This window comes from Heloderma suspectum, chromosome 1, assembly GCF_057233095.1.
Source record: "Heloderma suspectum isolate Gila_16-S chromosome 1, 16-S_ref, whole genome shotgun sequence".
NCBI classification, from domain to species: Eukaryota; Metazoa; Chordata; class Lepidosauria; order Squamata; family Helodermatidae; genus Heloderma; species Heloderma suspectum.
In genome coordinates, this window is record NC_139458.1 from 262,122,531 (window position 1) to 262,144,559 (window position 22,029).

The 22,029-nt window shown below is 44.3% G+C and overlaps 1 protein-coding gene across 1 annotated transcript; it reads left to right on the plus strand.

The window, feature by feature from the left end:
- The first annotated feature begins 330 nt into the window (after positions 1-330).
- On the plus strand, positions 331-20,761 carry LOC146359052 (guanylate cyclase soluble subunit beta-2-like). The gene is made up of 16 exons (XM_084810877.1): positions 331-360; positions 685-758; positions 1,188-1,282; positions 2,920-3,080; positions 5,231-5,327; positions 5,526-5,743; positions 7,585-7,678; positions 9,627-9,730; positions 10,303-10,519; positions 11,228-11,548; positions 12,787-12,935; positions 14,460-14,606; positions 16,095-16,249; positions 17,846-17,988; positions 19,114-19,218; positions 20,634-20,761. The coding sequence occupies exons 1-16, from the start codon at positions 331-333 to the stop codon at positions 20,759-20,761; spliced, it is 2,238 nt and encodes a 745-aa protein (XP_084667003.1).
- Positions 20,762-22,029: the final 1,268 nt, after the last annotated feature.

Consider the following 22,029-nt stretch of genomic DNA (forward strand, 5'->3'; position numbering starts at 1 on the left):
TCCCATTGTCCTGTTTTGACAGTTGCAGGTGACTATGGGGAGTGGGGAGAACATGATAGAGTTTTATTTAAAAAAATTCATGCTATGGACAGAGAGGATAGAGAGAAGCTTGTCTCCCTCCCTCTCTCATCATATTAGAACTCCAAGTTAGCCAATGAAATTGATTGGTAGTAGATCCAGGACAGTCAAAAGAAGCTACTTCTTCATGCAATGCACAATTAATGTGTGGCATTCACGGCCACAAGATGCGGGGAAGGCGCACAGCATGGCTTTGAAAGGGGGATTAGACAAATTCATGAAGGAAAGATCTATCAATAGCTACTTGTCCTGATGGTTATATTACCTCCATTAGCAGAGGCAGTATGCCTCTGAGTACCAGTTCCTGGAGAACACAAGTGGGAGGCTACTATTGCCCTCATGTCTTGCTTGTGGGCTTCCCACTGACATCTGGTTGGCCCACTGTGGGGGAAAGGATACTGGGTTAAATGGACTTTTGGTCCATCCAGTAGTGCTCTTCTTATGAAACAATGGTATATTTCAAAAATGGAATCATTAGCAGGCTGAAGAAGCTATAAAGTTCAACAACAACAACAAAGAAATAATTCAATGGAAATTGGACATACATGGGGCTGTATTTAGAGAGGAAGATCATTAGGCTTTGAATAACTGTCCATCTCTCTCTAGTATGGATTTATCAACACTTGCCTGAAGTCTCTTCTTATAGAGAAATTTGGTGAAGAAACATGGGAAACTCTCAAGTAAGTATCAGTACCTCTACAACATTATGTCAGTGAAATTTGAAAATTAGGATACTCATGTGAATTTGTTAACACTGCGATTCTAACAGAATGTCTGTCCACTGTTTCGTTCACGTTGCTCAAGGCTCTTCTATGCCATGTGTATACATTTACTCTGAAATAGCCTGTCCTGCACGGATTTAAAAGCTAAAAGGGTAATTGTCCTTTTGGTTAAAGTATTTAACGTTAAAATAATTATCAGGTTTTTTAAAAAATCTCTGTCCAGTTAATTGGTTGTACCTTTTAAAATGATTTTAAAAATACATCAACTAAACACTGTAGCCGTTAAAAAAAGTTTTTTAAAGTGTTTTGTTTTTACCGTACTTTACAAACTGGATTGTAAACAGTGTTCTTTATTTAGCTTCACCCTCATCTTTGGCATTTTCACAGAACACAGGCTGGGGTGGAAGACAGCTTTATGACATATACAGTGTATGACGATGCTGTCACAGTACAGTTGGTTGAAGAAGCCTGCAAAACACTAAGTACTGAGATAACTGCTGGTTTTATTTCCTGTTTGGGATTAGTTTCACTTTGCCTTGTTTTTGTATTCAATTTGCTTTATTACTTTACTTCAGCCTGATTTTATATTATTTGGTTCTGTTACATTTATTTTACATCATGGTGTAATTCTAGGAGCAATGAATCTTGTAGCCTAATCCTGTGTACTCAGAAGTCAGTACAACTAAGTTCAATAGCACTTATTCTGAAGCAAATGGGCATAGGACTGCAGCCCATATACATGCTTACCTGGCAGTAAGTCCCACTGAACTCAGCTAAGGTGGGCCTGGCAACTTCAAAGAAGGAGTTGACTTGACTAGGCCCTACTCCAACAGAAGATTCTGGGGCATGCTTTTACTTAATCATCCAGGCATTCCCCTGCTTCCCTCATCACCTGCACCTCCCAGCCCCAGCAATTAAATAGTTATCCTATTAAAATAAAGAACTGGAGCCAACTGTACTGTTAGGTGTTTCTGCTTTCCAAGCTGTCTCAGGGAGACTCAGAGTTAAGAAGGTCTGTGTGCTATTAAGATTTATTAGCCCATGAAAGATCCCCTCAATAAAAATCCGACTTCAGGTTCAAATAAAATGTAGACACTTTTTGAGTCCCCCCCCCCCCCGTGTTTTTGTTTTGTTGTTTTCAAGCCAGCCAGCCCAACTGCCCTGTGAGATCTGCACACATTTCTCTGGAGACATTTTATGATGAAAGTCTTAGGATGTTTATGGCACCTGTGGCATCAACGATAGCCCAAGAGTCCTGCAGAAATATGGAAGGGTACTGCATAGAGAGTAAAAAGCATTGAAAATCATGGAGGTTTCAGACTCCTACAGGAAACTTCAGGGGAAAGGGCAAATGGTGTACTTTCTGCGGTGAACAAATACGTCACCCCCTACCCTTGCCAAATGCATAACTGGTATTGTCCTACAGCTTCTACACCCTCCACCCCAAAACATGCAAATTGTTGGATCCATTAGGACTTACATATTTGGGAGAGGGGAGAGATCCTTATAAGCAGTCATAAGGTCTCTGGATCCATACCAGGGGTGCTTTCAGATGCGGCTCCTAGCACCACCAATCATTGAGTTTGTATCCAATTGTGTCATTCCCCGAGTGGAACAGACCCTGCTCACAGAGCAAATTTCCCCTCCCTACTGCAGCCTTCCCTGTGTGCCCCCCAAATCTGCTTCAGAAATTTTGGGACCCTCTGGAGCAGAGTTGGGGGATGTGTGTGGGGCTGCAGGGAGAAGGAGGGGGAAAAGAAACACATGCTGTGCAAGTGGAAGTCCTCTCACATAGTATTAGATGCAGCCCATTAGGCATTATGCAGCTTTTCCATCTTTCCCACCTTAAAAGTATTTTCTGTGGTAAGAAAAAAAGATCGAAGAAGCAGTGGAAAGATGTGGGAGGGCTACAAATGGAAAACATAGTTGTCTGGACCCACCATAAGACTCCATCAATATGGCAGGGCAGTTGTACAATAAATGTCTTCTCTGGAAGCACCCCAGGATGTTGGGCTGGCTTGTGATCCTTTGGGCAGATTCAGTGGCTCCATTTTGCTCATGCTCCAGATCTGAGTGATTCCAACCCTGTTGTCTCTTCATCTCATTTATTTCCATTCAGACGTGTCAGAAGAGGCAGTGCTGAAACTTTTTGGGGAACACTTTTTTGGTTTCTGTAAGATGTCAGGGTATGATAGAATGCTACGGACGCTAGGAGGAAACTTGATGGAGTTTATTGAGAACCTGGATGCCCTTCATAGCTATCTTGCCTTGTCCTACCAGGTACCTCCTTCTGCTGTTCCACCCTACTTAAAAAGGAAGTTTTAAAAAACACATGTGCCTGTGTATATGATACCCAAACTTCACATCACAGGTACAGAGCCACTTTCAGCCTGAGGGCCTAATTCCAATTCAGAGAAGCGGGGTGAGGTGGGGGATGTGTCAATTTCCAGTGGTGGATGGGGATTAGGGCAAAGGGGGAGGGCTGAAGGCAAAAGAGGAGGGGCTAAAATACGAAAACTATAAACAGATTTTAGCTTAAAGTTCTTACTGCTAGTACATAATTAAGCCTTAGGAGAGGCATTTCAGCAGTTTAGAATGGGGAGAAACTGCACAAAAGCGGGGAAACTACCAAACGTTCAGTGTTTAGGGGAAGGGGGTATGGCCCTCTGGAAAACTCCAGAGGGCCAGATTGGGACCCCAAGAGGGCTAGATTTGGCCCCTAGGCCTGAGATCCTGCAGCCCTGCTTTACATGTTAGCTGTGGGAAATTGTCCTGTGTGGACTGTGGCAGACTCTGGGTGCAGGGCTAAATAAGAAGGAAGGTACGGAAGCCAGCAAATGTTCAGACACACAGGTTTCAGTCTCATGGGGTTTAGGCTAGGGCAAGACTGGTCGAGATAGCAGGCAGAGGTCAAAACACAGTTCGGCAGTTACATACATTACACAGTCTAGAAGCAGCATCAAGGCATTCAAGGGTCAGTAGCACAGAGCATCACAGAACAAGGTCTGGGAGGCAAGATAGAAGGTGCAGAAGCTGGAAGAATGATGTTTTTCCCAACACCGGCTAGGCATACACTGAAAGCTTTTAACCCCAAAGCCTGCCTAGCCCCACCCAGGGCTCAGCTGCAGTACATTAGAGTTCTCTGGTCAGAGCCCTACTCATGAAGAGTTGTTTTCTCCTGAGGAAGTGATCACTCCTCACAGGAGCCCTACTGGCCTGTTGCTTGAGGCAACAATGCTCCTGGCATCAAGGGGTTGCTCAGCCTCTGCCTCAGAGGCAGAGCCCCCTCCCCCTGACGGGGCCGGACCTACAGCCATCTTCCCCGAGGGCCCAGACTCCTCCTGTTTTGGTGACAGTGACTGATCGGAGGTTCCCTCAGTTTCTGGGAACTCCAGCTCTTCCTCTGAGGAGGTTTCCTCCAGTGGGGGCATGACAGAAATGCAATGTAACACTGGTGTTTCCTGCAGTATTTCTAATATGTGGAGCTGCCCTAGGCTTATAGAATAAGCCTAGGGCAGCTAGAATAATTGTCAAACTAGAACAGTTGTCAAGGGACAGAGGGGGTCTTTTACTTGGAAGGAGTAAGGATTTGCTGTACCAAAGTTATATCTTTATTACAATGCCAGTTGAATTTCAATTCCTGCCCGGGCCGGCCTTACCATTAGGTAGAGTGAGGCGGCCATCTCAGAAAACAAATGCCGGGGGCCAGGGAGCAGCAATCAGATGTTGGAGGACAGAGCTATGTGTGCCCTGCATCCCCTAAGCTGCCCTGCTGCCCCCAGGTGTGATGGAGGATGCTGTCCCATTGCCAGTGTTGAAGTAGGATTCAACAGTCAGTCTGGTTGGCTTCTGTATTTGGAACAGGGGAGGAGGGGGGACCATGCCGACCTTTGCCTCAGGCAGCAAAATGTCTTGGGCTGGCCCTGCTGCTGTAACTGTTTGATAACTTTTGGTGAAGTTGTTCTGCTTTGACAGGAAGGACAATGGGAAGTATTGAGGGAGAGGACAGGCTGCTTGCGACTGTTTGATGGCTTTTCTCTATAACAGAACTGCATATAAAATGGGGGAAATCCAAAGTATTATGATGTTGGGTTTGGTTGTGTTAAAGAAACATTGGGTGATGTTTATACTAAATAATGCCACATTTCATAAAACCCAAAATATAAAGCAGTAACCCCACATCAAGCAAGCCACAGGGACTCATTTATAGGGGGAAATCTGATTTTTCATTTTTCCATCTGTTGATACTGTTAATATACTTAATGGAAGTAAGTGGACATGATATGGTGTTGCCTTGGTTACTTTAATGGAACCATGTCAGAAGTTCAAGTTCTGTCCCAAGGAGATTAAAATGCATCTTTTAAGAGTGTTTAGTATAAAACTATATACAAATTTCTTCAAGAAAATTAAAACATAGTTTTTCTACTTAGGAAATGAATGCACCATCATTTCGAGTGGAAAGGACAGATGGCATGATGTTACTCCACTATTACTCTGACAGGAAAGGCCTGTGTCACATTGTCCCAGGTACAATAACACAAGATCTTGTCCCTCCTCCGGTTTTACTCTAGATTGCTGGGCGAGGGGGAAATTGCCCCAAACTGACCCCTGTTCCTTTGGAAAAACTTTTCAGAAGGTGGAGATGGGAGGAGGGAATGGGAAACTATTCTTCAGTGAATTTACTCTGTGTGGGACATGGGCTGCCATAATATCTTTCTTACACAGGAATTCTTGAAGCTGTGGCCAGAGATTTTTTTGACAGTGAAGTGAAACTAGAAATTCTTAATCAAAATGAAGAAGAGGAGCGCACTGGGAAGAAGGAGCACGTGATATTTTTTATTTTGCAGAACCATAAAGAGGCAAAGAACAAAGAAAAAGCCAATTCTGCCTGTGTAGATAACTCTGAGGAGAATAAAAAGGTGATGAAATTGGTCCTGGAGAAGGTGGGCTTCAAAACTTAGTTTTTGACTTAATTCCAAGATTCTGCATCTATAGAGGGGAACACCCATACAGATCTCTAGGATACTGTGTTCATTAGAAGGAATTTGGTAGTTTTCAGCAGTGTGTGGGAATTCTTGAAGAGATGAGCCAATGTGGAAGAGGATCCCAGAAGACACGAAGTTTGAAAACCAGTCTACTGAGTGATCAAAAGCAGGAAAGGTTGTAGTCTCTTGTTCCTTGGAGGTTTTTAAGGAAAGGATAGGAAAAACAGATAACAAGCAAGCTTTCGGTACAATATATTCTGCTTTAGATAATCCATAGGATTCCTTTTGTCAAAGTTGGGATGTAGGCAGCAGTCTGAGGTGAGCCAGGAGCCATGGGATAAAGCCAGAACTCAGGACCAAAGGAGAAACCAGGAGGCAGGATTACAGAGCAAGCCAGAAGTGAGAACTGAAGAACCACCAAGGATAAGAAACATGCTACATCTCAGGAAGACTGTGTTGCTCAAGCAAGGCTCAACTGGAACAAAAAGCCCCCTTATATTCCTTCCTGTCCAGAAAGATCCAATGGCCAACCTGGGTGGGAGGAGTCAGTCCACAGCCTTTGGGCATTCCAGTGAGAAGCTGCCACCTACGGTTCAATGGCTCACCACATGAGGCAGCTATCCACAGATTCCAGCAGCTCCTGATACTGTCAAGGGTTCCTTGGTGGCCTCTCTCAGTCTAATCCAGTAGCCAAGTCCAGACACAGACAAAGGGATTCTTTTCAAAGCTTTATTCCTCTTTTACGACTTAACAACTCTACTGTTAGCAACTAGATATGAGCAGCAGAGTACCTATGCCCTAAGTTGGAACAGTTGGTCCCCGTTTGAAGGAGAATCACTGGCGGACCCTGAACTTATGGGCTAGGGAGAGTCCCTCCCCTTTTCCCTTGGATCCTCTGGGCGCAACCGTAGTTTGCGCGCCAACCGGGCACTACGCCTCCTTTCCGTGCCCTCCATTTGGTGCCGCTCCCTGCGTCAGCGTCGCGCGTCCAGCAAGTCTTCTTCCCGCGCTCTCTCACTCCCGGGACTGCTATCTATGCCAGGAATGCCAGTGGGAGGAATCTCTGCCAGCTGTTGGCCCTGGGAAGGATGAGTGCGCTCCTCTCCCAGGAGCGGCTGCTCTTCCTCAGAATCAGAACTACTCTGGGATTCTATGGGCTCAGTGTCCACCCTGACAGATACCTTCCTAGTATTCTATGGTTCTGTAGCCATTTATGGATGTTCTAACTGGGTAGAATGAATGCATGCGGGGGTGGCGGAGGGGGTAGTAGGCCCGACCTCTGACTTACCCCTATTCTTTTCAATATATGAAGTGAGCCTATAACTGTACTTGTGTAGGACCCTCACTGCTAGTGTTCATGTGTAGGCTCACTTCAGACATTGAAATGAATGTGTGTACATTGCGGGCAGATCTTATTATTGGAATGCCTGCATCCACTGTGTTCAGTTCACCCATTAGAATGTCTGTAAAGGGCCAACTTCAAAGGACACTGCATGATAGAATAATAATGAAGGCGTCACCTTCCATATGTGCAGTGAAACTTATGTATAAATCTGTATACATCAGTTTTGTTGCAGCCATAAGTTTGCTTTGACATAAATTGTTACAGGTCCTAGGCAGGGCCAGAGAAGAGGGGGCGGAGACAGGCAGACAAACTGACAGGACGGATGGGGACCCCTCACAGGCCGTATCAGGTCCACAGGCCAGAGGTTCTTCATGCCAGTTATAGGACAAGCGCATGAATTGTCTAATTTTACTAACCACGATGTCCCGTTGTTGTGCCAATTTGTTCTTTTTAGAGACTGAATGCGGCTTTTCAGAAAGGGAGGGAAGAATCTGTAGAAAAGGAATCCCACTGGGACATTGTGAGGCATATTGTGAAATTTGGGAAAGGTCAGTTCCTTTTGAACTTTAGGCATGACAACTGTAATGAAATATGGACCTCAGTAGCATAAATGAGAGGCCATGAGTTGGTTGGATGTAAGCACCATTACAAAAAACCTCCAGGTGATGTCCTTGATTGACACAGCAGGAGGTGGTTGTCTTGCTTTCTGAAAAGCGTGGTTGCTTAATTATTTTCAGACCATTAAGGGCATTTCTACATGAGGCTTTTATCCCACACCAGGGCTTCTGCTTCCAGATTCTTTGAGGACTACAATCCGCTCCTTTACATGTGCTTTTTTCTGGAGGTTTTCTTTCTCTGCTTTTCTATATGTTTCATCATACAACCACTAGATGACACTGTGGTATAGCAGAATTGTGCAATTACACAGAGCTTTATAACGCCTTTTCTAAATAATAGCAGACTTTCCTAGTTAGGGGAAAAACGGGATAATAGTTGCAAAGAATGGGAGAGGCCCTGGAAGATGACAACGTATAAAGGACCAGCAAACTACAGTAAGTGAGCAATCAAGAGGACAAAATAAAAGCCTTGTGTAGAAAGGCTCTAAATGTAATTAATTGATTGATTTGCTCTGCTTAGCAACAACCTTCTCAGTTTCACTTACACATCTTCATGTTCAGGTTGGCGAAAGACTGGGATTTTATGTCGTAGGCAGGGCTACCAAGCTTGCTGATTATACACATTGAATCTGGCATTGGAATTTGGATGCTTTGGGACTGGGATACTTGGGATACAATGTCACCTTTCATTGAAAAAATAAACTAAGTTTTGAAATATGTTTGAAACTGTGCAGGATTTTTCTGCTGAAGACTTTATTGTTCAGAGGGAAGAGCTTCCATACCATGTACCTATTCCAACAAGGGTGCTTCTAGACAGAGTTCTCCTATTGCTAACAATAAAAAGGCATTGTACAGTCTTATTCTACCTTTTCTTCCTTAACTTTTTTTCTGGTATGAAAAAGACGGAAGAAGCAATGCGAAAACATGGGAGGGTTACAAATTGAAGATGATGTTGTCGAAACTTTCCCCCGTCCCATACAATTCCAGGGGTGAGGCAGTGCAATTGCACAGTAAAAGTTTGCCTGGAAGCACCCCTATTTCAGTGCAGGGGGTCACGAATTTTAAGTTACTACTTGTGCCTTTCAAAACAGAAACAGATGTGGGGTCAGCCCTACCATGCAGCAAGGTGAAGCAGCGTTCTTCAGGCGGTAGAACTTAGGGGGATAATTAAGGCAGGAACGGTAGAGCAAGACATCTTAAAGCAGGGGTGCAGAACCTCTTTCAGCCCGAGGGCTGAATTCCATTTCAGAGAAGTTCTTGGGGGCCGCATTCCAGTGGTTGGCAGGGCTGAAGGCAAAAAGGTCGGAACCAGAGGCAAAGGGAGCAGGGGCAAAAACACCAGCCGATTTTAGCGTAAACCTCTTACTGCCAGTAACTAAGTCTCAGGAGAGGCATTTCAACATTTTACAGTGGGAGGGAAACTGTCCAAAAGCCAGGAAATCACCAAGTTATTGGTGGCTGGGGAGAAAGTAGTGTGGTCTTCTGGGGCATCCCAGAGGGCCAGATTGGGACCCCAGGGAGGCAGTTTTGGTCCCTGGGGCTGAGGTTCTGCACCCCTGTTGTAAAGTGTTGGCTCTGGCATGGAGGAGGGGGAAGCAATTTGGCATTTCAGTTCAGGCAGAAAAACATCTTTAGTCAGCACCGAATCAGTGGCTGGGATGCCCGTATCAAAGTGCTCCTGGAAAGGTGTGTGTGTGTGTGTGTGTGTGTGTGTGTGTGAAGGAAGCTGTAAGCCCATCCAAAATGGAGAATAATCAAATGACTGTATACAGATCCAATGTGCAAAGTCAAGTAAAGATATATTCATTCTCTCTCTCTCTCTCTCTCTCTCTCTCTCTTTCTGTGTGTGTGTGTGTGTGTGTGTGTGTGTGTTTCATAGGCAACTTTTTAGGTACGTTTGAACCAGTTTTCCCTGAGAAGCTTTGGGTTGAGGAGAGAACATTCTGCTGTGCATTTCCTTTTCACATAGTATTTGATAAAACAGTAAGTTAGCCCTTTGGTTGAGTATTTGTAGTTAAGAGTTCCAGGGCATGGCCTGAAGGCACATGAGGCAGCCACTGTGCTGAAGCTAAGCAGGTCTGGGTCTGGTCAGTACTTGGAGGGGAGACCACTTGGGAACCACATGTAGCCACCTTTAGTTCCACAATGGAAGAAAGGTGAGATATAACTATAATAAATAAATAAAATAAAAGTTTGGGCTAAAGATGGTTGTAGGATTGGCCCCACAGTCCTTATCCATTTTTATTGGATCAACTTCAGTTGTAAGTGTATGCAGTGCATTAGAATTATTATTCCAGTAAATACATGTAAATGTTATCATAGAATCATAGAATAGTAGGGTTGGAAGGGGCCTATAAGACCATCAAGTCCAACCCCCTGCTCAATGCAGGAATATTATTAGGGTCTAATGCTTAAGATCAGTCTTACTGCTATGTTGAACAGGTTTTTAGTAGGATCTGCCTTGATTATGAGGTAATTTTTTGTTAGCTGTTGATTTTAAAGAGAGTTTGAAAAGGCTTTATTTATGGAATACTGCCTTTCTGTCCTGTTCTCAGCTGAAGATTAAACAGGCAGGTGTTAACCTTCAGAAATTTGTACCAGGATTGAAGATACTTGGAACCAGATTAGATGAATATTTTTCTATTGTTCATCCACAAGTTACATTCACTATTTTCAGCATACGGAAGTTTATCAACAGCCAGTTTGTTCTCAAGATACGAGGGGATATGTTGCCTAAATTGTGGAAGAGACAGCCTGCACTAAAGCTCAGAGGTACCAAACTGAATTGCCTTTTGCAGACATTTGAATTTGAAAAGATTCCCTCAGTTTCTGGCAATTAGTAAGTAGAGTCTGTGGAAAAAGTTAATTTCAACTATTAAGCTCAAATTCCCAATCATTCTGAGTGCTGATGGCACAAGAAGCCAAAGGTTAATCCTCACACACACCCCTCCTTACCCCAGAGACTTGATGGGCCTTGATCCTGTCAATGTTGTTTACCCTTTAATCATACATGAATTTTCCTTAACAAATGGAATACCATCATAATTGTGCTCATATGCAAAACAAAACAATTTGTTTTCTTTTTTAAATCTACAGATCTATTAGCCCTTTGATATTTTGTAGTAAAACTATATATGCCTCTTTGGTATATATTTGTGTATTGTATTTGCATATTTTATGTACTATTAATGTGACAAAGGCCAACACAATCGGTGACATAGCTATCTCTTATGAGTCCTTTATTCTTTCAATACCTCACAAAAGAATTCAAGATTCTGGATTCCAAATTCTAAAAACCTAAAAAAATAACAGGGTATGAAGCATTTGCAAGATTTGGGTTTTTCAGCTGTAAGATCTGGAGTTTTTAAGCACACAAAACTTAGATTCCCTATTCATAAATTACTGACAGCTTTCAGTTTTGCTGCTAGTAGATTTAAGCATCCTTGGAACATCATTCTATAATATCTTTATTATGAAAAGGACAAATGATCTGGATGGAGTCCATCCAGTGCATGATGTACTTGTGCTCACCAAAGCTACGCAGTTTAGAGGAGCTGGAGGAACAACAGATGCACCTTTCTGACCTAGCACAGCATGACACGACAAGGGACCTCATCCTCTTCAACCAGCAACGGCTGGCAGAGATAGAGCTATCCAACCAGCTCGAGAGAAAGAAGGAAGAACTTAGGATACTCTCCAAAAACCTGGAGGCAGAAAAGAAGAAATCAGAAACTTTACTGTACGCCATGTTGCCAAAACATGTGGCCAATCAACTGAAGGAGGGCAGAAAGGTGGAAGCAGGTACAATGCTTTTGTTGTCCTTTGGTGTTTTCCCCCCCAGAATTCTATCATGAATGTTTTACAAGTCTGCACAGCTAACAACAGCACAAGGAGACTGATGGGCCCAGTAGATGAACTGGGAACACCAGCTGCTGTGGCATTGCTGAGGTTGGGTGGGCCTGGACTTGGCTGGCAGTCAGAGTAGAGTTCTGCTAGGAACGCCTCCCTGGCAAGAGCGGGCTGTAGGTTTAATTCATAAAAAATAAAAGGAAAACTGATATGAGCAGCCCCAGTGATGTTAGTTTTGCCTGTGGAGCTTGGTCTGTCATGTATTTTGCTGCTTTAAGAGCGCTAGACAGTTTGACGTCAAAGATAATCACTTATCTGACCCAAAAGGATTCAGACAAGGCCTTTTTATCTGCATATTATTACTTACACTTTTATCTTGCATATGTGTGTGTTTGTTTTTTAACCAGGGATGCTTCCAGATGGAGCTACCAATCAAAATACATTGTGCAGTTATTCTGTCTCTTCCTCCGTCTCGTATTTTCTATGGTGTGAAAACATGAGAGGGTTAAAGATGGAAGACAATGATATCTGCGCAACCCCACCCCCATAAAACATTGTGAATGAGGCAAAGCTCTTGCACAATAAAGCCTCGTCTGGAAGCACCTCAGGAGGGTTTTGCTGATTGGGGCTATAAATTACTAAGGCAGTATCCAGCGCTACCTGTGCACCAGCGGGGCCCACCCCCAGCGCAACGGGAAGCTAGCACTTCCTAGAGCCACCAGAAATTAGCCAAAACACTTGTTTCCAGGATGGAACAGGTCAGCAGAGTTCCTGTCCCATTCCAGAAATGCGTGTTTCACCGCATTTCCAGAGTTGCTGCAGGAAGTCCTAGTTTCCTGTTCGTCGCACCAGTGCTTTGCCATCCTGGTGCAACATCTTCAGCACAATGGCAGCATTGGGTATTGCACCTAGATTTCAAGAAGTGTGAAGAAGAAGGCTGCTTGGTTATGTCCTGCTTAAAGCTTCTGCGATGATGCAAAGGTTTGCTACCCTCACTAACTCCTTGGCCCAATAAAATATAATATCTAAACCACCTGAATCCATCAATAACCTTACACAAATGAAGTAGGTTATGCATGTTGGGACTGGGCTTTTCTCTACACTAACAGAAGGACAGAAGCAAGAGAAACTTTCTACTGACTGTTTCGGTCTTCTTCTTTTAGCGACTCTTCTTTTACTTATTCCCGTAGGAGATTTTAGTTCCTGCACAATACTTTTCAGCGACGTCGTGACTTTCACAAACATCTGCTCTGTCTGTGAACCTATTCAGATCGTAAACATGCTTAATTCAATGTACTCCAAGTTTGATCGACTAACTAGTGTCCATGGTGTCTATAAAGTAAGTCTTCCTACTATTTATAAACATTTGCATCGCATGTTGCAATCTCTTATGCTGCTTAGTCAACTGTATTGAGCCATATTGACAGAAGGATTATTTCAGATGGCCGCAAGAATGAGACTATTCACTTACTACACGTTAAAGTTTCAAGCCCTTCTAAGCTAGCATTTCCCAAATAGCAGTTCCCATTTTACAATGTATTTATTTTTATAAACGATTTTTGGGTTTTTTTTGTTTTTGGTTGGCTCCAGAAAGGTGGTCTAGAAATGCAATCAATCAATTGCCAACTCCTCTGCCAACTCATTCTCCAGTCATTCCCTCCCTGCTTCCTTTCCTGTGAAGATTTTTCCTGGCTATCCAGAGTATAAAACCCAGTGCCACAACGCTTTTGTTCATTTGTATTAATTAGCCAGGACAGAGGCCCCATCTACATCAGGCTTTTACTCCGGGGCAGGTGTGTGTCGAGGTCCCTCGTGATAGATGACACAATAGTGACATCACAGCCATCCGTGGTTTTCACCCGGAAAAAGTGGAGTTCCAAGGAGTCATTTTACTGTGATTTTTTCATCTGTTCCTTCCCCGAACTGACTTCGCATCTTACAGTAGGCGTGTTGTAGGTGTGCGTAGTGCCTGTGTCACTCTGTGACGCCCCTTTTCTCCCCCATCCCTTCGCAGCTGCACAGTTACAGAGGCACAGAGGGGTGTTTTCATTTATTTAAGCACACTTGTGCACATTTTTGCAGCTTCGTATCTTCGCAACAGTTGTGGACTGAGTACCCAAGGGCCGGGGGGGGGGGTCTTGGGGAAGGACCAACATCGCTCCGGCCACCATTTCGGAGCGATGGCTAGGCATGTAGCACTCACGCTTGTGAGTGCGAACCATCGCGAGAGTCTCGGGCTGGGGAACTGTCAAACTGATGGTGCGGAAATGAAAGAGCACAAAACACCCAATTTTTACCTAAAAAGGGACGGAAAGACACAGCAGAGCCCCTCAAATACAAAACAGCCAGTGAACTGTGACACCCCCACACTCACAGGACTGCACAGCTGCGCATCTCAGTAAAATGCCCCCCTCCCCAAAGGGCACAGCAAGTCCGTAAGGGAATCCCACAGTACATCGCGAGTGTATCGCAGCCGCAGGGCATGCCGACTCGAAGCCAAATTGCTGCGCAGTTGCGATGGGGTGGGGGGCCAAAGCAGTGCCATGTAGATGCGGCCAGAGTCATGTCTCTATCCATCATTGCCCCGACACTGCTTGCTCAGTGGCAACAGGTGCTAAGCCCTCATGAGTTAGCAGCCCCTCGAATCCCTAGATGAAATATAGGAAACATACCTGAGGTCTCTGCAAGGGTCAAAAAGAAGGGGAGGAAGCATGACCAAGCAGTTTGGTATGTTCCTTTAGTGTGTGTGTGTGAATAAGACAAGTCTTCATACATCAACAGCTATAAGTTTCAGCTTTGTCCTTGGCACCTTGCATGGTTAGGTCTTTCCATGCCAACAGTATGTCTCCCTGTTGCCTTACAGGTGGAAACAATAGGTGATGCCTACATGGTTGTAGGAGGGATCCCAGTGCCTGTCACCAGCCATGCTGAAAGGGTGGCTAATTTTGCCCTAGGCATGAGAATTGCTGCAAAAGAAGTTATGAACCCCATTACTGATAAACCTATACAGGTAATCAACATTTAAAAGCTTTCAAAGCAAAGTCTTCTTATGTCAGGGTGGAAACTGAGCCCATAGAGCCCCAGAGCAGTTCTGATTCTGAGGAAGAACAGCAATCCGTGGGAGAGGAGCACCAGAAGAATGAGCACTCCTCCATCTGGGCCCTTGGCCGGGGCAGTTTTGCTGTGTGTAGGCTTTTGCCAGCTGGGGAAAGCCCGCATGTAATGAAGCTGGGTCCCCCACTGAGGTACTGGTTGGAGGAGGGCAGGATGGGGCGACATCCAGCCCCCCCAACCAATTTATGTTCCCCATCCCAGCTATACAGACTTCCCTGGAAGTAAGCCTTACTGAACTTAACAGGACTTACTTCTGAGTAGACATGTATAGGATTGCGCTGCACAGCTTCAATCCCTATCTATACTCACTTGGGTGTAGGTCCCATTAAAATGGGTGAAACTTACTTCTGAGTAAACATGCACAGGATTTGGCTGCATATGTCTTTAGAATTACAGTTTTGAAACACATGGCGATGGAATGCCAAAGGTATAACTGCACGACTCACTTTCTTTGGCAATACAACTTGTGTTTGACTGGATAACCTGGATAACCATAGGAGGATTATGTACGCCACCTTGAGTTCCTTGGAGGAAAAAAAGGCGTGATATAAATGTAATAAATAAAATAATAATAATAAATAAATAAATAACCTTTGGGACCCCAAACAGCCCTATCTTTCTGAGAACAGGAGATCCAGCCAGGTTGTCATCAGAACCAAGCATGAGACAAGATGGATTTTGTTTTGAGTTGAAAACCTATTGCTGAAGATGAACATGTGAATTTGAAAGCTTGCCACAATGTAAGCAACTGATCAGTTCAATAAAAATATTTCATTTAAGCCCCATGTAGGTGTTACAGCCCACATGGTTGGAAAGGGGCTGTGGGACTGCATATTTAGGCCCTTCCTAAGGCTGAGGAGCTCCTCTCAGCACCTCACGAACCGAGACACAAGTTCGTCATAGGAGAACGTTTTCTATCCTTCTGGGCTCCCTGCGCCATGTAGAACCCTCATTTTCCAGGGTTCTATATCAGACAGGGCGCACACCCTGGGGGTGGGGCTAAACACATAGCTCTGTGGCCCCTTTCTATCCATAAAAACAACAAAGAGTCTTATGGCACCTTAAAGGCTAACACATTTATTCTGGCATACACTTTTGTAGACTATAGCCTACGTCATCAGTAGTATTATGGGAAGTTTCTGTTTTTTATGCAGTGCATGCAACTCCTGCACAGGGTTTACTCGCTTGTAACTTTGCTATAGAAGAGAAAGCATTTTGAATGTACTCTATGGGTATTTTTAAACAACAATCTAGCTAAAATTCCTCATAGTATACTAAAACAAATTAAGGAGGTCCAGTGAAGAACAACTTATTTCTTTTGGAGCGATAATAAATAACAGTATATTTCTCCCGTCATATTTTCATGTTGTGTTTATGCCAACAGATTAGAATTGGGCTACATACTGGACCAGTGTTGGCTGGAGTAGTCGGGGAGAAAATGCCCAGATATTGTTTATTTGGTGATACCGTCAATACAGCTTCTAGGATGGAAAGCCATGGGCTCCCAGACAAAATCCATGTCAGCCCAACAGCATTCAAGTAAGAGCCCACAAATAATTAGTGATAAAATGGGAAATAAAATATTATCTTTTACCTTTTCTGCTTTTTACATTGTCTGCCCCAGGGCTATCGACTCTCAGGCTTCTTGGGGGTCCCCATTCCAGCCTGCAGCACCCCAACATACTCCACACAAATGACTGAACCTTCTTCAGGGCTAGGAAGTGATGGCTTTTGTAGGGCAAAGTAGCTGAACTACTACAAGTGCAATCCCATGCATGTTTAGACAGAAAATAGGCCTAGAATTCCCAGCATTCCCCAGCCAGCATTGCTGGCTATGGAATACTGGGAGTTGTAAGATGTTTTCTCTCTAAACATGCATAAGATTGCACCCTAATGGCTGTTACTGCCTCATTCGTGTTCCTATTGTTCATGTTTCTTGGCCATGGAAGTTCACTGGGTGACTTTGGGCCAGTCACACACTCTCAGCCCAACCTACCTCAAAGGGTTGTTGTTGTGAGGATAAAATGGAGAGGAGGAGGATAATGTAAGCCGCCTTGGGTTCCTTGCAAGAGGAAAAAAGGCGGGATATAAATGCAAGCAAACAAGCAACAAATAAATAAATATTCCACCCACCCACCCACCCATTCTATATACCAATAGCAAACACACTTTCCAAGCGTGGATCCTTATGTAGCCAAAACAGCTGCATCCATACACAAAGGAGAGGTATCGGCAGGCCGGAGAGAACCTCAGGGTTTGCAGAAGTGCAAAAGTCTTTAGAAAAGAAAAACCTAAAGGGAGAAAAACCCATAAAAACAGCCCAATGAGGACTGAACATGCTCAGTGGGTATGGAATGCTGACCCAGGGCCAAACTAGATAAGGGCTTTTGAAAAGTAAATTGCAGGCACAGGCCCCCAGTCCAGATTGGGACCCTGGTATGAAGTGCTTTAACTAATTGTCCCTGCTGTGGCTCCACTCTGGATTTGGGCCCCCATGTCTGCTATTTGCATTGGGGCGTGGGGCGAGAACTCCCACTGGAATGAATGGGAGCTGTTCCTCCATGCAAATAGCAGGTGAGGGGCCCCTGATCTGGTTTGGAACCATAGTGGGGAATTCCTCTGGCCCAGCTCTAGATCTGGATTAGTTCCCCCTCATGCCTGCTATTTACATCTAAAAAACCATTCATGCAATTAATAATTACATAAACGGTGGCTTGTCTAGTTTGGCCCTGACTATTGGAAGGACACACACACACACACACACACACACACACACACACACAATCTAGGGCAGGGCCAGGGACAATGGAATGGAGTATTCTAGAAGAAGGGCTGGCTGGCTGGCTGGCTGGCTCCCTGACCATGGTGCAACATTTTGTTGCAGGTCCCACTTTATTTTATTTTATATCCATTGTAAGATCTTCTGGCAACATAGATATCAAGGAGCGCAGAATTTGCTAGCATTTCCAGCCAAGGGGAAATGATGGGGTGGTCTTTGGGTCAGATTACAAGGTGATGTATGAAAAGAGTGCTTAGGTTGGCGGGACCCTGAGGCTGTTTGGGCACATGATTTTGGAGGTTTAACAGAAAACCTGTACTTAAGACCAAATTCGTTGTGTTTCTTGCACTGCACAGAGCATTACCCCAACATGTGTTTGAGATGGCAGAAAGGGGAGAAATAGAGGTCAAAGGCAAAGGAAAAATGAGAACGTTTTTTCTGAGGCAAAACCTCTGTGCCACCGAGAATGAAATAATGGGTCGAGCTGAAGAGACTTCTGGTAATGCAGATGTGAAAGGCATGTAGAAAGCCATACATTCTGACCTTTACTTAATATTTATAGTATCATCATGTGACGTCTATTCCGGCCCCCGCCTCCCCGCACTTTTGTAACTCTACTGAGAGGCTTAGCTTCAATGAAATTAAGGATTGTATGTCTTTCATTTTATTTAGTTTTGAGCCTCGGCATCTAAAATGATTTCTCCTGAACTATAAATAAACCTACCCATTTTCAAGGCCACTGGAAAAAAAAAAAAGGGCTGCAGAAGTTGTGTTGTTACAATTGTTAGCCTTTGGAATGCAAATGAATCTTGGTTTCTGCCCCCCCCCCCCGCCCCATTAATCTTATATGTTGGAGCTGGTTGGACACAAAAAGGAGCTGTCATATGCCACATATTCTAGAAGGCATTTACTGCTACCTAAGAGGGACAAATTAGCAATAGTAAAGGCCAGGTGTATTTGATGCTTGCTTGCACAAAGGGACACATATTTATTTGGGATCTTTATAGGCTGTTTTTCAGCAAACACTCCTAGAGCGGCTTACAATATAACAATATCACCATTAATACTTCATTAGGGTGTTCGGAAGGGATGAGCGATAAGGAAGCATGCAAACGTGTGCCTGTGCTTTCCTGTTCGCCCCCAAGTACTCTGTCTCCAGCAATGAAGGAAGGAGTGATTTGAAACTGCAGGCAGTGTGGCATCACCATCTCCAGTCCTTTTGATACCAGCCTTCCCCAACCTGGTGCCCTCCAGATGTGGACTGCAATGCCCATGGCCAATGGCCACACTGGTTGGGAATGATGTGAGTTGCAGTCCAACACATCTGGAGGGCACCAGGTTGGGGAAGATTGTTTTATAGATATGCTCACATGGCAACAGCACCTCGTTTATCCAAAGTTTCCAGCATTCATTATTTGGCTTTCCTTATGAGTTTATCTTTTAATGTGGAGATATCTGAAAACTTAGCATGTATTCAAGGACCAGTTTATTTCCCAAACATAATAGATTTTTGTTGGGTCAGCTCTGTGTTAAATGTATTTTGCACAGAATATATTTTGCACTATATGATTCCAGCATTTACCAGTGTTGCTGACACTTTCTCTCTCTCTTTCTGCTGAGACAGATGCTTTGGAAAGTCAAGGTGGCAATGACGTTGTGGTGATGAAGTATGTTGACTGTCAGGAGCAGCTTACTGCCAGGAATACAGAACATGGAGAAGATGTCAAGGGTTTGTTTCAACATTTGCCAGCTCACCTAGTGCACTGAAACAGTAGAATGGGTTATCATACTCTTGTTTATCTCCCAATGTGTGTGTGGAGGGGGGGGCATGTAGAAGGACAGAAGTTACTAGCCTCCCCCTCCCTCATAATTTCCGTTGGCCTCAAATGAAGCCTCGTGTGGCGCAGAGTGGTAGGCGGCAGTATTGCAACCGAAACTCTCCCCATGACCTGAGTTCGATCCCAGCAGAAGCTGGGTCCCAGGTGGCCGGCTCAGGTCGACTCAGCCTTCCATCCTTCCAAGGTCAGTAAAATGAGTACCCAGCTTGCTGGGAGAAAGGCAGTCACGACTGGGGAAGGCAATGGCAAACCACCCCGCTACAGTCTGCCATGAAAACACCAGCGAAAGCGGCGTCCCTCTAGGAGTCAGCAATGACTCGGTGCTTGCACAGGAGGAACCTTTCTTTTCCTTTCCAAATAAATTTGTTGCCATATTGGATGAAGTTCTGATAATATACAACCATTGTGTAACCCACGTGGTTTCAAACTGACTACTAGATACTTTTAATTTATACTTTACTTAGTTCAAGAGGGCAATTTTGGCCTATTTACGTATGTCAGTACAGTGGTGTTGATTTCAGTGAACTCACATACAAAGATGCAATTCCACTGAAATCAACGCTACTAATATATAGTTGTGTGTGATCCATGGTATTATTTGTATCTTGCAGTCCAGTGATGGGTGGGGCCAAAGACAAGAGTAGTGGGACCAAAAAAACCAGCTGGTGTTAGCATAAAGCTCTTACTTCCAGGAACTAAGCCTTAGGAGAGGCATTTCACCTTAGGAGGGGTAGGAGAAACTGCACAAAAGCCAGGAAATCACCAAATCATCAATGGTCTGGGAAGGGGTGTGGCCATTTTGGGAATCCTGGAGAGCGGGATATGGGCCCCTGGGCCAGGAGGTCAGCAGGAAATACTCTGGCAGTAGCCCCATTCATAGCAAGAGCCTTCAACCCCCCCCCCCGCCGCCGCCGCCCAGAACACAGTAAATCCACTGCCCTGTTAAGAATCTACAATTGACTATTAAGGAGGGGGGCATCTTTTCACTTTGCATAACTCACAGAACAGCATGCCTTACACCAGTCTGTTTTCACTAATACATTTTTAGTGTTGCTCTGTTTACTGAGACACACAAAGCCATACATGCAAATTCAGGAACAAGAGTTGAACTCTGTCCAATAAAGTTGTGTTGAGCTTACTATTATTACCCATAGGAAAAATTCCACTCTCCTGTGAAAAAGGATTACGGTGGGACTCCCCAGAGGACAGCTAACAAATTGGTTCTAGGCTCAGCTTAATGTTAAATGGGAATCTTCCAAATTATTCTTCTCACACCTTCCTTTTCTTCTCCCTGGTTACCTGTTAGGAGCTGAAAGCTATTATCCCCGTGGAGATGAACTGCAAGAGGAAAAGGAACCATTGCTTTCTAATCAGTCACAGTCAAACCATCTTGGCAACAACATTGCTCCCTCAGCACTTTGCATCATGTTTTAGAAAAAGTTCATCTGTCATGTTATGGCCTTTCAGCAAGAACGTCCACATGTTACCTACACTAGAGTTTGGAACTGAATACTGTATAATGAATTAAAAAGGAGCCAGAAAAGCAGGCAGTGGTTTGATGAGAACCGATCGACTAATTATTTTTTCTCTTGTAGATTTTGCTCTTCTTACATCAGGGATGAAGACCATCAAGCCCAGGGGCCAAATCCGGCTCTAAGGTGTTCCTGAGGCCACATCCCCTTCCCCTGGCACCAACCCCTTTTTCACAGCCACTGATCTTTTGGTAGTTTCCTGCCTATTATCATTATCATTATTAACGTTTCTATACCGCCCCATAGGTGAAGCTCTCTGGGCGGTTTACAGAAGTTAAAACATCAAATACAATATACAAAGTTTAAAAGCCATATACATAAAAGCACAAAGACAATATACACAAACAACATGTAACTAAAAAACGACTTTGAACTGTCAGTCATAACTAAAGACACATCCAGGACCGATGAAAACCCATCATGTGCTGCCAAATGCCTGGGAAAAGAGAAAGGTCTTAACCTGGCGCTGAAAAGATAATGATGTTGGCGCCAGGCGGACCTCATCGGGGAATTCATTCCACAGATGGGGGGGCCACCACTGAGAAGGCCCTCTCCCTCATTGCCACCTTCTGAGCTTCCCTTGGAGGAGGCACTCAGAGGAGGACCTAGATGCTGAACGTAGCGTACAGGTGGGTACATTTCGGGAGAGGCATGCTGTCAGGTATCGCAGTACATTTTGTGCATTTTTCTGCATTCTAATAGGTTAAAATGCCTTTCCTAAGGTTTAGTTGCCGGCAGTAAGAGCTTTAAGCTAAAACATGCTGGTATTTTTGGTATATTAGCCCTGCCTCATTTGACTTCAGGCCCACCCACCACTGGAATGCAGCCTGAGAGCTTCTCTAAAATGGAATTTGGCTCTCAGGCTCAAAGAGATTCAACACCCCTGCCTTACATGTTGAACATGAACCGTTTTATATAATTTGAAGCTTTTTTTTCTTATGTTTGCTCACAGTGCTGTAAGGATGGGAGAAGCCACAGTTCCCCCTTATAACACTAAGCGTTGATTCATACTTTATACTCAGATGTAGCTATGCACCTTTAGTAGCTGATGGAGGTGGTCTACTCATGTAAGCAACACTATGTATGAGGCAGGAACCCTTTGAATCTTGCCTTGCAGCTTAATCAAACAGGGACATCTATCCTTTTGAGCACTCCCTGCTCAAGCGTTAC

Coding starts and splice junctions, on each gene's coding strand:
- LOC146359052 (XM_084810877.1), top strand. CDS start 331: ATGGTTATATTACCTCCATTAGCAGAGGCA. Junction 759..1,187: donor GAAACATGGGAAACTCTCAA/GTAAGTATCAGT, acceptor GCATTTTCACAG/AACACAGGCTGGGGTGGAAG. Junction 5,744..7,584: donor TGAAATTGGTCCTGGAGAAG/GTGGGCTTCAAA, acceptor TGTTCTTTTTAG/AGACTGAATGCGGCTTTTCA.